The sequence below is a fragment of the Tupaia chinensis genome, unplaced genomic scaffold (genome assembly GCF_000334495.1).
Source record: "Tupaia chinensis unplaced genomic scaffold, TupChi_1.0 Scaffold000045_1, whole genome shotgun sequence".
In the NCBI taxonomy this organism is placed as follows: domain Eukaryota; kingdom Metazoa; phylum Chordata; class Mammalia; order Scandentia; family Tupaiidae; genus Tupaia; species Tupaia belangeri.
In genome coordinates, this window is record NW_006159501.1 from 6,945,954 (window position 1) to 6,962,531 (window position 16,578).

The 16,578-nt window shown below is 49.7% G+C and overlaps 1 protein-coding gene across 3 annotated transcripts in view; it reads right to left on the reverse strand.

Moving 5' to 3' along the window:
* Positions 1 to 4,246: 4,246 nt before the first annotated feature.
* Positions 4,247 to 16,578, reverse strand: part of LPIN1 (lipin 1) — a 111,206-nt gene continuing 98,874 nt past the window's right edge. For all 3 annotated transcript variants that reach the window (XM_014589689.2, XM_014589685.2, XM_006140815.2), the window contains 4 exons: positions 13,101 to 13,253; positions 9,722 to 9,836; positions 8,392 to 8,495; positions 4,247 to 6,291 (listed from right to left, as the gene is read on the reverse strand). In XM_014589689.2, coding sequence (XP_014445175.1) covers positions 6,132 to 6,291; positions 8,392 to 8,495; positions 9,722 to 9,836; positions 13,101 to 13,253 — 532 coding nt within the window. In that variant the 3' untranslated portion in view covers positions 4,247 to 6,131. The remainder of the gene's footprint in view (positions 6,292 to 8,391; positions 8,496 to 9,721; positions 9,837 to 13,100; positions 13,254 to 16,578) is intronic.

Sequence of the window (16,578 nt, forward strand, 5' to 3'; positions counted from 1 at the left end):
TTCCCTTTTTCTGGCTCTCTACCGTAAATTTTTTGAAAATTAAATAAGTTTGGAACCAGCAGATGGGATAGTGGTTACAACACTGTAGTACTCCCACATACTCCCGTGTCGTCTACAGCATTTCAAGTCCCCAACCCAGCGGCTTAAACTCACTCTAAGTGTGTGTGCATGCACGCCCAAAATCCCAAGAGGAGAATGAAGGAGAAGAGATTGCGGCGTGGCCATTCCCCCTGGGGGATGAGTTCTTGCTTTCTGTCTCTCTGTCTCGGTGTCTCTGGTGACACACATGCACTATAGCAAAAATCTCTCCAAAGATATTAAACAAGTATTCATTACTGAATGTTGTAGAAGCCGGCGTTCATGATAATGATGCCTTACACTGTGGCCTACCATGCTTAAAAGCCAAAAGAATCAAGTTGACAAAGGAAACCTAAGACATGGATATACTTAGTAAATGTCTAAACCCAACGTTACTCTAACTTTACTGCACCAACATTTTCTACCACATAACATTGTTCATTTTAATGCTATTAGTGTTACGATTATATCTGCACTGAATTTTAAAAGCATCTTGGTCTTATAATGTATAAAAACTATTTAATATTTGTACATATTTAAAGTTATGTAAAAATAATTTAGTTTGACACTGGAACATTTCAAAAATGTCTCATTACCTAAATTTAAGGGGGAAAGTGCTAATATTTATTTATCCATTTAACACCTACTTGCTAATCCTAAGAAATTCATCTATTCAGGTACCATAAACCTGTCTCCAGAAGATCCGGGTAAAAACATTTTGCTGTGAAAAAATTATTAGCGTTGGGGGCCAGCAGATGGCATGGCAGTTATGTCCCTGGACTCCCACACAGCCAACCACAGTTCAAGTCCGGGACCCAGTGACTTGAAACTCAGGCCAGGAGCATGTGCAGCTTCTGCAAAATCCAGGGAGGAGAATGGAGAAGGAATTGCGGTGTGGCCATCCCCCCTGCGAGGTGAGGTGATTTCTCACTTTCCCTCTCACTGTCTCTCTCTCTCTCTTTCCAGTGAGCACATGCATTCTAAGGCAAAAACTCAAAAAAAGAAAAAAAAATTATTAATATCATCCTTTGTGTCTAGCATAAAAAGCAGGAACACAGACTTTTGAGAACTAATGTCTCTTGATAAATTAAGAAGTGACTGCCTCAATCAACAAGCACTGTTGATTAATTTTTAAAGGCTATCCCTGAAATAAGCAAAAAGACAGAGAACAAAAGTGAAACTATCAAGCCACTGGGGAAGGAAAAATATGGAGGTCTCCAAATGAATATGTTAGTTGAAAACATAAACCGTTTCTTCTTAGCTCGCTCTGTCACCCGTCTTGGAAAAGGAAAGGATGTTTTTACAATCAGAGCAGAAGTGGCCTGGCCACTCCTCCATTTACATTTCTTTGTTGCGAAATGAATGTAACTTGTTGGGATTCCAGCAGTGGAGAAAGCAGCAGAAGTAGTGGTTACTTTCCAAAGTGAAACTTAAAACCACAATCTCCGGTGCACAAAGGCAGAATGAGTCACAGGAAGAGGCCACTTGCTTGCAAAACTCATTAAAAGCAATGCAGGGCTGAATGGACTTCCTGCACCAATGAAAGATCGCTGGCATCGGGACAGGCAGCTCCAGGCTCCGACAATTTGGAGGAGGAAGGGAGCCATCAGAAATCTGGGCACAACCCAGGTCCGCTCCTTCACCGCACTCCTCCCCCTCCCACCCTGGCTGCCCTGAAGCTCTGCCCGGAGTCCCCTCCCAGCTGGGACCAGCTCACATCCCAGATCCCTGGGAAGGAGGTTGAGAAGCTGAGTACCAAAGGGCCACAACGACACCTTGTGACTGAAGAGAGCACCTGTGCTGGGTTTCCTAGCTCCTTTTCTGGAGCGTGGCGAGGGCAGCCCATCTCTCCCAGGGTTCCCCTTTGGCTGCAGATCCCGTGAGTGCAAAGCATTTCGCATTCGCTCAGGCCAGGCCATATTCAGGGCCGGAAGTGAGCCCTGGCCATACCAGCTGCTACCTGGGCACGGCACCTGAGGCTCCCACTGTCTGGCTTGTTGAATTTGGGGATGCATCCAAATTCCTTGAAAGACATTAAAGCAGATTGCTGGGCCCTGCCCATGCTTGGATTTAGCAGGACCAGGGTAAGGGCCTTTGGGGCTGGAGCTGCCGGCAGAATGCACTTGGACAAACACAAATTCAAATGGGTTTTTAGACGGGAACAGACATAACCACAGTCGGCTCCTCTCCCAAGCCAGGTAGTCATGATTGACCTCCGACTGTGCCAAACGGTGGCACTTTGGTAGCAAAGCGGTCCCCTTCAGGAAGGAGCTCCCCTGCCCACACGTCTGATCCTCACCTGGCAGGTCTCCAGGGCCTGCACTGCGGAGGGGCCTTTGTCCAAGCAGAGACAATGGGTTTTACAGGCTGTGCTGCCAAACCAGAAGCAAGTGTGCCCCCAGGTGGCCGTTCAGGCCCACGACTTCTAGGGTCAGCTCTGTCCCGTCCTGGTTTCCTCCAGGTATGGGGAAGCCCGCAGCAGGAGTTGAAAAGGACAGGGGCTGGCCGAGGGAGTGGGTAGGAACAGAAAGGCAGGAAACCCACTGCCATGTTAGCCACCTTCTCTTTGAGGCTGGGCCCCCTGGACAGGGCAGGGCACTGCTCCGCTCCCTGAAGACAGCATTCAAGCGTAGAGGGGAGGCGGGGACATCGGGGTGATGGGACGGAAGCTGTTTTTCCTTTTTCATTTTTTTCAGAGAAGTCTACAAACATTTCCTCACGGCAATTCTTTCTAGGCTGCGCGAAGGCCAAGGGCACTTCCTGTCTGTCTGAGGCCCACAGCTGATGGCCAATGAGCCCCCTGGCCTCGGATCCCAGGCTGCAAGGGTAGTGGGGTGTCAACGTTGGAAACCAAGTGAGAAAGTCTCTTCCACACTAGGGACGACGGCTGAGGCTGTGGGAGATCCCAGCTACACTCACTCGCTTCCCTCCCTGTGTCTGAGAGCTGCTGCAGCCCTGCCTGGTGACGGCACGGCCTCCGGGTGCCAGCAGCAGACCGCCGTGCAGAGTGACGTGACGGCAGTGTGCGGGGTCGCCTGAGCACAGAGGACGGTCTACACTCTTTTGTTTTACAGATGAAAGCCCCAGCACATGAAAATCGGAGTGGGGATAGGGCTGTGATGTTCAACAAAATGAGAGGCTGTTTTTTTTTGGGGGGGGTTGCTTTCTGTTTTGAAGATGCACAAGTGTTCATTCTCCGGATGCCCAGAGATGAACTGTTCGGATCTGGGCTCCATGAGGTGTTCGGCCTTGTATTAGGGCATGTTTTAAGCATATAGAGAACAGTACTCTTCCGTGTACTCCAAAAACACTAAGACCAGCACAGGCCAATCAGTAGGCGGTCTCTAGCCACGTGCATGATGCAAAAAACTCAACAGACATGATGGCAGTTTCCGGCTGATCGCTCAGGCTAGTCATGGGTGTTGATCCTTTCCGAATAATAAGCAAACCCGGAGTGCACCACAGACAAGTCGAGGGTCCATGTTGTGAAGGTAGCGGCCGTGAGGCCAGCGAAGCCCCACATGTGAGCCACAACTGTGCCAGGCCTGGGAGGTGCCTCCTGAACATCCCTGAAGTGAGGCCTCGCCATCCCTAACATCCCCAGGGTAGGGGGGAGCCCCGGTACGGTCCTTCCTTCTCGCTCTTCAGCCCCCGTCCCTCCCAGGCACATAGGCAGGGTTCATATTTTACCCACATGAATCTAAAACTTCAGAAAAGATATTTATTGCAAAGAGTGAACAGTTCATAACTGTAAGGATTGTTTTTGGAAATAAAATAATATGCTTGATAAACACATACAACAACTTAATAACTTAAACCATTTAAAAGTCTCATGCCTGATTTTCCAGAGTCTTTCAATAGTTTCATTTATTACAATATTTTCTAGCTTCGCACTCAGCACAACACAGTGAAGTATTACAGTGATTTTTGTTTTTAATCATTGCACCAGCATATATAAATAAAGAGCAAATGTCGTAAATAAAATAGATTTAAAGGGGTGATCTGAACCCAACAGGGAAAAGGGAATTCTCTTTAAAAGCGTAATCACTTTCCCCCACAGTACCAGGCATGTTTTCCAGAAGCCGTGAGGCTGAACTAGCCCAGCATTCCCAGGCTCTCACCCAGCGTGATTGAGTGTGGCTTCCCAGGGGCATGCACTGTTTCGGGGACCGTGATGTGGAAGTGTAAGGGACACTAAGGTTAGGAGTCCAAAGCTGCATGCTCTGAAACTTCCACCAGGAGAGTGGATGACAGAGGGTCACCCCGACGAAGGGCACACTGGACAAGGGACAGGGTGCCCACTCTCGAAGCAGACTCCCTCTGGGCACAGGGGAGAAGCTCGGAGCCTTTGCAGGCCCGTGAGCTGACACTCAGTTCACAGCAGTTAAAACCACTCAGAAGGGAAGAATGAATGGGCCCAGAGTATCTGGTTAAGGCAGGACTATGAGCAATGGTTTCTAAAACCTCCATAAGAGCACGTGCACACACAAGGCCGCGTTTCTGTGCAGATCTGCGGCCATGGACTTTGCCTCTCCGCACGTGCCCACACGAACCGCCCAGCACAGGTGCCCGTTCTCACGGAGCCCATGGGCTCCAAAGGCAGCCACTCGGGCTTTTCTTTCACAGAAAGAGTAAGGTTTCATCCGACTATTCCTTTTATTTTTTGCTCCTATGACTACCAAGGATGTTTCAATAGGGAAGGACTTCCATCACTGGAGTAAAACACTCTTTTCAAAAAAGAATACTTCCAAAAGTAAAGCGAGGTCTTTTAGCAAAATAAGTCTTCCATTTTTCACACCGCTCTCTCCCCAAGCCATGTAATAAACAGGCATCAGCTGCTACTGGATTCAAGCGTGTCACTCAAACTACTCGTTTTTCACGTGCCCTTAATTAGAGTGGGAAAAGCTAAGGAAAATAAATGACTCCTAAATTCGCAAGGAAGGTCACTGTCAGACACGCAGAATGAGGCCCTCTGGCTGGCCTGGCACGTCCATCTTTTTAACAGACTCATGACAGCTGTAACAGAATATGGCGAAGGGCTTAGAAGGGTAGCCCAGTCAGAGTCAAGGACTAGATAATACCTACGAAGAATATAATTTCACTTCTTAAAACTATTTTCTTAAAACCAAGCAGCATCCTTTCAGCATTCCCGTAAGAATCAACCTCATTGTCACGGCGTAAGCTCTGTTCAAGTCCACGTTATCAGCAGCACCTCGCTGGATCCGAGCGTGCCTGCAATGTGGGACTGATTCGAAATACTGCCTTAGTCATCTTTACTGTCATTTTAATTTAAGGTATTGCAAAGTTACCAAGAGCTAGACAGAGCATGTTCTAAATGAAATGCCTGTCATGGGTGCATTAAGGCATAAATATTGCAGCCTTAAGCCACACAAAAAATAGGGGAGGAGGGTACAATATGCCCATGACATAGTCCATCTAGAACCAAAGGAATTAAAGAGGAACTTACCACCTAAAAAAGAGGCTAGTCCATAAATACCACAAGGGAACATCCTTCAAGCCCAGGCCCTGACCCAGGGGGGTTTGGATTCCCTTCAGAGACCTCAGATTTGGGTCGCGTGACCCTTCATGGCCAAGTGCAGAAGGGGGCACGAACACAGCTGCAGTGGAAATGATGTGCCCCCGCTCTACAGAAACGTGCCCATCTGGCATTCCTCGCTCGATGCCACCGTCAGGGGACAGCCCATGGACAGCTGCCTTCTGCTTGGTGTCCTAGGCCCGTATTGCACATTAGCCGATACCTAATAGCGGAGCAGGCTGGGGACGCAGGGCCATAGCTGGCATCAAGCTACAACCGAGGAGTGCTCTCCACACCAAGGATGCACCTGATTCCTCGCCTGTGGACTGCGCCCTTTCTATCTCAGAAATGCCGCCGCCCAGGGTGGGGCAGGGCAGAATCGCTCCTCCACCCTCACTGCTCTTAAGCAAGTGACTGCACGCCAGGCTCCGGAGCTCTAGCGCTCGATCCCCAGACCCTGCCTTTAATGGGTGAAGCCCAGTCTCTGCACTGCTGTCAAGAGGCCGTGTGGCACATTTTACGCCGAGGCAGAATGAGCGTCCTGGTTCTCAAAAGGGGGAGGTGGCTCTCTCCAAAAGGTGAAGTTACTGAAAGTATCTGAACAGGGAAAATCTGAAGAATGGCTTCTTTTCAGCAAAGGGAAAACGTGGTCAACCACTTCACAGAGCCTCACGTACCTAGAAGGAAACAGACATTGTCATCAGCCAGAGTGACCGTCACCACGCTGCACACGAGCTACGCACCTTCGAGGTCAGGGGACATCTACGGCCCTGAGAAGCTGACCGCCGACTTCATCCAATGGAAGGAATTCTGCAGTCATTTCTTACTCGTTAGCCAGCAATCAGAGGCAAGGACGAAGACTACGCAAAGGAGGATTTGGAAGCTCACTAGCATGAAGGCCCAGAGACCCAGGAGCTACTCCTGCCTCACTTACTGTGTAAACTTGGGCAACTGTCTTGCCCTCTCTGGGCCTCGGCCCCTTCATCTTTACAGTGAGTGGAGTGAGACTACAGTTAGATTCTATTTTCTGTATACTCCCAAGCAGATGGCATAAATTTGTTTCTGAGGCCTACACGAAGGAAGTTGCTACATTAAATATTGCACTTTAGATCTCCAGGCACCTCCACTTCCGGCCTTCAGGTTAGGAGGCTTCTGAGGCAGTCCAGGGGTCCTGCTAGCCTGTCCCACTAGACTCTGACATACCCAGCCCTCTCCTGCATGCCCCAGACCCATCCTTGAAAGGCACTGGTGCCACCTGTGATTGCAATTTGCTAAGAACCTAAAGCGGCTTTGAAGTTCCAACTCCAGGGACCAGCGCATTCTGAGGCATGAAATAACTTATCTAAGAAGGATGCACGTGTGTGAATTAGTAAAGGCCCTCCAAAGGACTGAGGAGAAACAGCATGCTTGCACAAAATGAGAAAAGTCTCTAAATAAAAAAACAAAACGTATATCTTTCCTGCAGATTAAAACAGATTTCTAAAGTACCTCCGGCCTGCAGGCCTATCTGATTGAGGTCTGTGGCTCTGAGAGGTGCTCCTGCCAGGCTGCGGTGGACACCAGAACCAGAACTGCTCCGGTGCTCTGAGCGGCACGGCCGAGCTCCCCCCAGCATACCTCTCTCACCTGACCTCCACACACAGGGCCCTCGGAGCAAGCAGAGCCCACGCACCAATAATGCAAAGGCACAGAGCGCTGGGCTACCCGCCAGCAGGGCCCATCCAGCTGAAGACACTACAGAATGTTGCCCCAGGTTCCGAGGGACGGGCAGCCACGGCTGATGTTCAGCACCAACAGTGTGTGCACCCAGGAGAGGGAGGGCACCCCCTAACGGAACGCGGCCTCAGAAATGGACAAGGCAAGAAGACAGCGGTCTGCCTGGATGGAGGTCACCCAGTGGGCAGCGTGCTCCACACACAGGATGAAGAATTTCCTCGTTCTCAGAAATTAGGAACCCAAGGAGAACCCAATAAAGTTGGCAGAGCTTCTACAGCAATCCAAGATGCCTCATTAGAAACAGGAATCTAATTTAGGGACCAGCAGTTAGCGTGATAGCTATGTTGCTGAACTCCCATGTAGCTGACCGTGGTTCGAGTCCCGGACCCGGTGGCTTAAACTCACGCTGGGCACATGTGCATGCGTGCCCAAGATCCCGAGAGGAGAATGGAGGAGAAGGGATTGCAGCATGGCCATCCCCCCTGGGGGATGATTTCTTGCTTTCTGTCTCTCTGTCTTTCTGGTGAGTGCACGCGCCCTATAGTAAAAACTTCTCCCAAAAAAAAAAAAGAAACAGGAATCTAATTTAACCCACCTACTCAAGGAAACTGGGCTTTGACCAAAACTATGAGGGGAATTCTTAACAATTACACAGCAGTGTTCTCGGTGAGAAACTGCATGTGAAGAGATACATACTTCCCCAACTTTAAATAGAGCTTCACGTCGTTCCATTTGGTCCCATTTCTAATTCACATTCTAGGCTTTCAAACCCCACTTGGCAAATCTAAACTACTAGTTTTCAAATTCATTCAATTCCATTCTGCAGCAGAATCTAACTGCTACTTTAAATGTGAGACCCCAAAGCCATCTGATTTCATTCCACTTTTCTAAAGCTTCAGTTTTAGAGAAAATACACCAAGTGGAAACGTGCTTCTCCTTATAGGGGCTAAAGACTAAACTACAACGAAGGATGGAAAAGGGCAAACCGCAAAGCACCGTCGCACAATGAAGGGAGCAGCGGACTGGACTGCGGCGCAGACGCACGGCCACACGGTACTCACGAGGAGATGTTGGTCTTCGCGTGTTCCTGCACGAGCTCTCCCTTCGGATTGACAGTGAAAATCCTGTTCAGAGACACGCCGACTTGCTTGTATGAATACACATCCTATATTGGGGCGGGAGATACGGAGTGATTAGAACGAGAGAGTTCATTGTTAAAACAGGCATGGTTATCTCTGACTTGATGTCGGTGTTGCATTTTCCTTAACCAGATCTGGACCTCACCACGCTGCAGCACCAGAATAGCCTTGGCGGGGAACTGTGAGTCTTCCTCTCCAGACCCCAGTTCCCTCACCTGCTCAGGAACGGAGGTAAAGGGAAGAAAACCTCCTCTCCCTGCTGTTCTAACAGTCCTGAGGGTTAGTCTCTGCCCCATTTTCTCTTCCATGATTTTCAGAAGGAGAAGGATTTTCAGAGGGAGCAGATGGTGTCCAGCTACGTTCTCTAGAACACTGGGCTCCCCAGTGAGCTTGGGCAGTTCACCCAAAATCTCAAAGCATGTTTCTTATCACATGAGACAGCACCAAACTAGAGACATTGGATGCATCGCTGTAGTCAGGATTGTTTGGTGGTTCGCTTCTGGTAGGAAGGATGGAATCCCACTAAATGTTCTTGTTTTACTCATTGAACAGGGAATTAGGAATTCAGACTTCGTAGCCCCACATCTCAAAAGCTTCAAACACACTAGTCAACGTTCAGAAAAAACTAGAGACCATGAAATAATGTTTAATCTCCTTGCCTTTAAACGTAGGCCATTTACCAGACGCTTTCTCTTTCTTCCTTCTGTTCTTTCAATTGCCAGAGAGCATGTGTGCTCACCAGAGGAAGGAAGCATTCTCACCAGAACTGTTCATGCCACAGTCCCTTCTTTCCATTTCTCATCCCATCAGGATGTGGGGCACACACACACACGTGCCTGGCATATTTTCCAAGTCAGAGAGGCTGGGATTTGAACCACAGCTGGCCATGTGGGATCCAGATCCCTTAACCACTGTGCTATGGGGCCAGCCCACCAAGCTAGTTCCACTTTCTCTCCTTTTATAATATTGCTCAAGTGTGCATAAGCTCACTAGAGAGACAGAGAGAGAGAGAAAAGGGAAAAGCACTTTGCTGGGGGAGATGGCTACACTGCAATCCCTTCTCCTCTCAGGATTTTGTGTACGCACGCACATGCGCCCGGAATGTTTACCACACAGTTGGCTAAGTGACAACCATGCTGGCACTGGGCCCCAGGCTAAGTCTTACAGAATAAGAATCTGGCTCTACGCGGAGTTTACAGCCAGGGCCGTCAGCAGTGACCTCAGAGCCCTCATGCGCCCAACTACCACTCACAGCAGGTCGGTTTCCGAAAGCAGCATAAAAGGGTTCCGTGTTTGGGAAAAACAGGTTTTTGATGTCTGTCAAGCACTGGACTTTAAACTTCTCTGGCTTCTTTTCAATCACTTCTCTGTTAAAACAAACAAGTAAATAATGGATCAGCATGAGCGAATAAGCTTGTCAGCATCCAATTACCTTTAACAGTCAAAGCTGCCAGGGCACCGAAAGCACTTTCAGATCATCAAAAGTTAAACAGATGTCAGTTAACGTCCCAGGAAAACGGACGGTGCAGGGTCCTTTCAAGTCCCCTGGGAAGAAAACACTAAGGAACAATGAGTTTCCCTGAGAATGCCACTGTCACCCAGGAAAAAACTCCACAGCACGGGAAACCAAGAACCTCCAAACATTCACCTTCGGGGGAAACCGTGTGCCACGTGTGAGTCACTCTCGCTGTGACTGTGAGAACAAAAATCCCGCTTACATGTAAACCGCAGTTGGGCTTATTCTGGTAATGCAAGAGTAGTCTGATACTTAAAATTAATTCATATAGCATAGTAATCTGATTAAAAGAGAAAAGACATGGTTGTCTCAACAGATTCAAAATGGGCATTTGATACAATTCAACATCTAATCAGGATGAAAACTCTCAACCAGGAGTGGGAGGAAATATTGAAAACCTACACTCGTCCTCCTAGTGAAATAACAGTGTTCTCTATCGCTATTTCAACCCAGAACTGCAGTGCAGTAAAGCAAAAACAAAACCAGATAAATGTTATAAGGATTAAAAGGGAGGGGCTGGAGGGTGGCAGGGTGGTTAAGGGCATTGGACTCCCACATGGCTGACTGCAGTTCAAGTCCTAGATCTGGTGGCTTACTTTCTTCCTCTCTCTCTCTCTCTCTCTCTCTCTCATTCCACTCCTCTCTGGCCAAAATAAAAATATATAAATAAGTAAATAAATAACTAAAGTTAAATGAAATAATTCTTTTTTTAAAAAGGGAGGGGGGGTTGGGGAGCAGCAGATGGCATGGTGGCTAAGGTGCTGGACTCCCACATGGCCAACCACAGTTTGAGTCCTAGACCTGGTGCCTTGCTTTCTCACCTTCTCTCTCTCTCTCTCTCTCTCACCCACTCTCTGTCTCTCTCTGGTAAGTGTGCATGTGCCGTAGCAAATTTTAAAAAATAATAATGATAAATAAAATTAAATGATTTTTTAAAAAAGGGATGTGGGGGACAAAACGGTCAGACTTGCCTGGAGAACAAAGGGGGAACAGAAGGATCTGCAGATGAGTTATCAGAATTAGTAAGAATTTAACAAGGCTAGGCCCAGGTGAGGTGACACAGGCAGTAGGGGCACTGCTCTGCAATGCTGGACCATGTAAGAAGATTCCAGGTTCACTTCCTGGGTCCACCTGAACACACCCATCCCCTTCTTCCCCTCTTTCTTTCCTTCCACTCTCTCTCCACCCTTGATATGAAGGAAATAAACTTTTAAAAAATATTTTAATAATGTTAATAAGTCAACATTAAAAAAAAAAGAATGTAAAAAACCAGTTGCATTTCTATGGATCAAAAACAGACAGGAAGCAGAACATCACGACCCTCTTGCCTCAGGTCCAGCGTAGATACGACCACAGGTGTGTGTCCCCACACAGCTCTTTCAGGCTTGATGTGTTCCCTTCGCGGGTGTGGGCTCACAATCCTCCTGCCTCAGCCTCCCAAGCAGTTAAACTACAGGGGCATGCCACTGTTCCCAGCCGTTAGAGTGGGCCAGGAAATGAGCCCAGCCCGTCTGGCCTCAGCTCTCTGTAGCAGATACTACAGCTGGGCCAGCGCTGCTTCGATGGCGACAAACCAGAAGCCACTCCAGCACCCAGCGACGGCAGAGTGGATAAACTGGGAGGGCGCACAGGCAGATACCATATGTTGGGTCATCCGAAGAGTCGTGACATATTTTTCCACGTTTTTCTATGCATCATGACTTGCAGATACCATATGTTGGGTCATCCAAAGAGTCTTGTCGTATTTTTCCACGTTTTTCTATGCATCATGACTTTTCCAACGACCCAATAGCAGTAAAATGAATGAACCACATTACACTTAACATCCTTGGGAGAAAAACAAAGCTCCAGAAAAATGTGATTCTGTCCACATAAAGTTCACAGATCTGCACGGTTACATGAATTGGTCAGGGTTACAAATACAAATGATAAAACAATTAAGAAAAACAAGGAATGCTAAAACACAAAATTCAGGATAGTGGTCACGACCAAGGGGAGATGGGAACAGTCAGGTCCTCAGGTGTCACCATGAGCCCTCTTCCCTCCCCCAGGTGGCAGGCCCTGGCATTCACAGTCTGATGACCTCTTAGACTTTGCATATGTCTTATTTTTTCTTTATTCATGATAGAGCATGTGCATGAGAGAAATAGGAACACCCTCCCCAGGCCCGGTGACACCTCAGTCTACCTCCTTCAGTCCTCCAGGCCACTGGATCTCACGATCACGGGCCACTGTCTTTCAGGCTGCCTGGGCCAGAGATTTGAACCGGTCACCATGTGGGGTGTGGTTCTCTGGAGCAGCACATCACCTCTGCACCAGAGCTGGCCCTACTTTGCGTATATTTTAGAAATGCAAGGGGACTTCCAAAAAGTTCTTAGAAAATGGGAATTAAAGTACGGGTTTAATGGGGCCAGCAGGTGGCGTAGTGGTTAAGGTGCTGGACTCACACGTGGCCAACTGCCGTTCGGGTCCTGGATCCGGCAGCTTGAGCATCTCACCAGGCATGTGTGCATGCATGCCCAAAGTCCTGAGAAGACAATGGAGGAGGGACTGCCGCGTGGTCGTCCTCCCTGGGGGAGGGTTGACTTCTCACTTTGGCTCTCACTGTCTCTCTCTCTTTCTGTCCCTCTCTCTGGTGAGCACACACACCCCATGGTAAAACATAAAAAACTTAATTGATTAATTTAAGAAAACATAAGCCTCAGCCAGGCCACTCAGAGAGAGAAGAGAGGGAGAGCTCCCCGCAAAGGGGAAAGAACATGGACGAAAGCTCCTAAAGGACAGAACGGCGTCTAGAAAACGAAGATGGAGCTTTAGAAACAACAGGAAGGGGACTGAGAGCAGCAGATAAGGTCATACAGTCTCCAGGTGCCGTCTAAGGAACGGGGGCTTTATCCTGAGAGCCAGGATGACGGCGGAGGGGGCTGGCAGAGGGGCAGGCCGAGGCCTGCATGCTGGACTGGCTTTGCTGTGGGCGCTGTGGAGACGGCTGTTAGTGGAGGAGACGGTGAAGAGGCTATCCTTGCACAACGTCCAGGGAGGAAGGAGAGGGGCTGAACAGGCCCAAAGACGCGGGCGTGGGGAAGACGGCAGGGACGGGGGCGGGGCGTGGTACCTGTGCAAGGCCGAGAAGAGACTGCTGGGGCTCAGTAGCAGAGGGCCCTGGGGCAGCACCGTGCCCCTCTCGTTGACCCAGTGCAGGTAGCCCCGCGTCATGTCCGCCATCCCGATGGCGCGCGCAGAGCAGTAGAGGAACTTGTAGCCGTTTCTGAAAAAGACAGAGCGACGGCATCTCAGGGCACCGTGGAAGAACTTCTCTGTGCTCACACACCTCGGCTACTGGGTCGTCGGAAACGTCATGATGTGTTTTTCTATGGCTTTCTATGCAAACATGCATTATGGCTTTTCCGACAACCCAATAAATCCATTCCATGAAGAATGGGCCGTTGCCAGTTCAGCCACACATGAAGGTCCATGTCCCGTGCAGGCTGACTGTCATCTGAGAAGAGCCCACACACATTTCACTGGCGTGCACGCAGTGCTTCCACACGCCCCACCCGGTTTAATCTTCATGGGGACAAGGTTGGGCATCTTCCCCTGGTTTTACTGCTATGGACCCCAAGGTTCAGATGGATCACACTGGCCACGCTCCCTGCACCTGCACCCCTCACACCTCCCAGTCCCTGCTACTGAGGAGGGCTACCCGCTGACTGTGATGGGGCCCACCCACCTGTCACCTCACACAGCTCGCTCCGGCACTGGGCCATCTCCATATTACACACCCCCACAGATCCCCCTCTACTGGGTCACTTCCTCCGCACAAATATGCTACAGTCCCCTCGCCTCATTCTAAAAACGAAGCAAGCCTAAACCACCTAAAACAAAGCAAAACCTCCACAGACCCCCTCCAGCTGGGACCCCATTTCTATGTTTCCTTTTGTAGCAAAATTCTTTCAAAGAGCTGCACAGGCCTTGACTCCACTTCATCACTCTCCTCGCCCCAACCCACCCTCCAAGTAGGCTCTTGCTGTCCTTGTAAAGGTCTCCAATGCCACCCACCTCGCCAAGGCCTGGCACCGATTCTCAGTTCTCACGGAACAAGCTTCTCGGTAGCACCTACCAGAGGTGCCCCTTCCTCCAGACCCTGTGTCTACTCAAAAAGTACAGGCCCCGGGCCCCGGAGTGTATTTTCTCCTCACACCCTCACTGCGCAGGGAGCTGGGATCTGCCCCACTTTCATGGACGTTCACACTGAAGCAACGTAAACACTCCTCCGAGATACAGCTTTGTAGCCGCAGTGGGTCTCCATTCCACTTTTTCAATCATTGAAAATTTAGTGTCCAAAATGAGATGTGCTCTAAGTATAAAATACGAAGGGTCTTCAAGAAACTCATGGGGAGACTAGTAGGTAGCATAATGGTTAAGTCACTGGACTCCCACATGTCTGGACTGCAGTTCAAGTCCCAGACCTGGCAGCTTGAACCGCACACAGGGCATGTGTGCATGCATGTCCAAAGTCCCGAGAGGAGAATGGAGGAGAAGGGATTGCAGTGTGGCCATCCCCTCCTGGGGGGTGATTTCTCGCTTTCTGGCTGTCTCTCCCTGTCTCTCTGGCAAGCACATGTGCCATATAACAAAAAGTCTCCAAAAAGAAAAAGAAGTTCATGGAAAACATCTATGATAAACAAACCATGCATAGATTTTTCCATTTTTTGCACCAAAATAAACTTATACTAGAATTCCATTTCCCACAAACTTTTTGAAGCCCTCTTACATTATAGATTTCAAAGTCTTACTATTAAAAAAAGAATGTAAGACACAGTCCGTGAATTACTGAATTGGTTACGTGTGCACGTGATCACACGCTGATATACTGGACTACCTAAGTATATACTACGTGTTTTAACCATCCATAGACAGGTACCTCCCAAATGTGTGTTTCCAGTCCAGGTGCCTCTCACACGCTCCCGGCCATTTTATCCAATTGCAGACTCCACGCTACTTACTAGATGGAAGCCGATCTCGAGTTTATCTAAAAGCAAGCATGCCCCAACAACTCCCGCCCTCCCACCTCAGCAAATGGACTCTCGCTACCCAGGTGTGTGGCCAAAACCTCAGCCCCCACCCCCTCCCTGGTTTCTATATTCTTCACAATCACCCCCTAGCCCCCATTAGCAGGTCCCCTCAGCACCCCGGACTCGGCACCCCGGCGCCTCCCCAGCCATCCCCTCGGCACCCCGGCGCCTCCCCAGCCATCCCCTCGGCACCCCGGCGCCTCCCCAGCCATCCCCTCGGCACCCCGGCGCCTCCCCAGCCATCCCCTCGGCACCCATAACACTTACTCTAACCTGCGCACCCCCGCAGCCTGCCCGACTCTCCCTTAGTCACCCCAGCACCCTCCTCAACTCTCCCCTTGGCACCCCAGCACTCCTACCTGCCCACACCACTAAGGCGTCGGGGCCCCATCACTGCCATGGCCTAGAACCATACTCCCCACCTCCACCAAGTTCCCACACAAAACCTAAGAAAGCTTTTTCGTCAGCTCACGGTCAAGTCCTTCTCAAGGCTCATCATCTCTCTCAAACAACCTTCTCTGCCACGGCCCCTGCCCTCTCTGCACACCCAGCTGTGAGGGCCGCGCAGCCCCTCGCTCCCCACGGCCACACTCATGTCCCTACTGTTCCTCCGGCTCGCCGAACGCCCTTCTGCTCGGCGCGTTTGCCTGCGCTGCTCCTTCTGCCCGGAGACTCCTCCCCAGCCTTCACGCCCTCCCCTCGGCTCGGTCTCTGCTCAAGTCTCACCCCCTCAGAAAGCCCTTCCCTTGCTTCCTCCAGCGTCTGTCATGAAACACTCTCTCACTGCGCACTTGGGCACTGGCCCAATGCGCTTTGCTTTCCCTCAAGGCACGCATCACAGTATCACATCGTCTTGGGTCGTCGGGAGAGTCGCGGTGCATTTTTGCATAGAAAAATACGTCACGATTTTCCCGATGGCCTAACAGTTGTCTGACTATTCCTCTTTAATTCGTGAACTCCTGGAGGAGAGGACTTTGTTCCAAGCCTTCATGGCCTGAGTGTCCGCCGTGTAGCCGCCTCCCAGGGCCTGCGTGCCCAAGAGCACGCCCACGGCCGGCTTCCCTCTCATGCACGGTTCGACCAGGAGTATTTCCCAGCAGCCAGAGGACTTGCCTCTAAAGCAGCTTAATCATATGTTCTCTAAAACCTAAACGCAGAGAGAAACTTTGACACAAAGAGAATCTAGAAATATCACCTTGTTTGGAATCTGGAAAATCAAGTGACCTTTATCATTTCTAACCTTCTTTATATCTTAGCTGTCTGATGAATACAATCTTAAAAAGAAAAGGCGCTATCTCTGCACACAGTTCTTCACATCAAAGTCCTGAAAGCTGCCACCTGCAGGGACCTGAGATGCTAATTTTATTCAAAACTCGATTTTCAAATCCACTTGCTGGTTTGATCATGGCACTAAGTTGTTCTCACCATGCAAGTATTCCGCTTCAAAGGCCACTACTAAACCTCGCTGCAAAGTCAGCTCAAGGGGGGCCTCCTGAGGGAAAAGCTGGCTGATGGCAG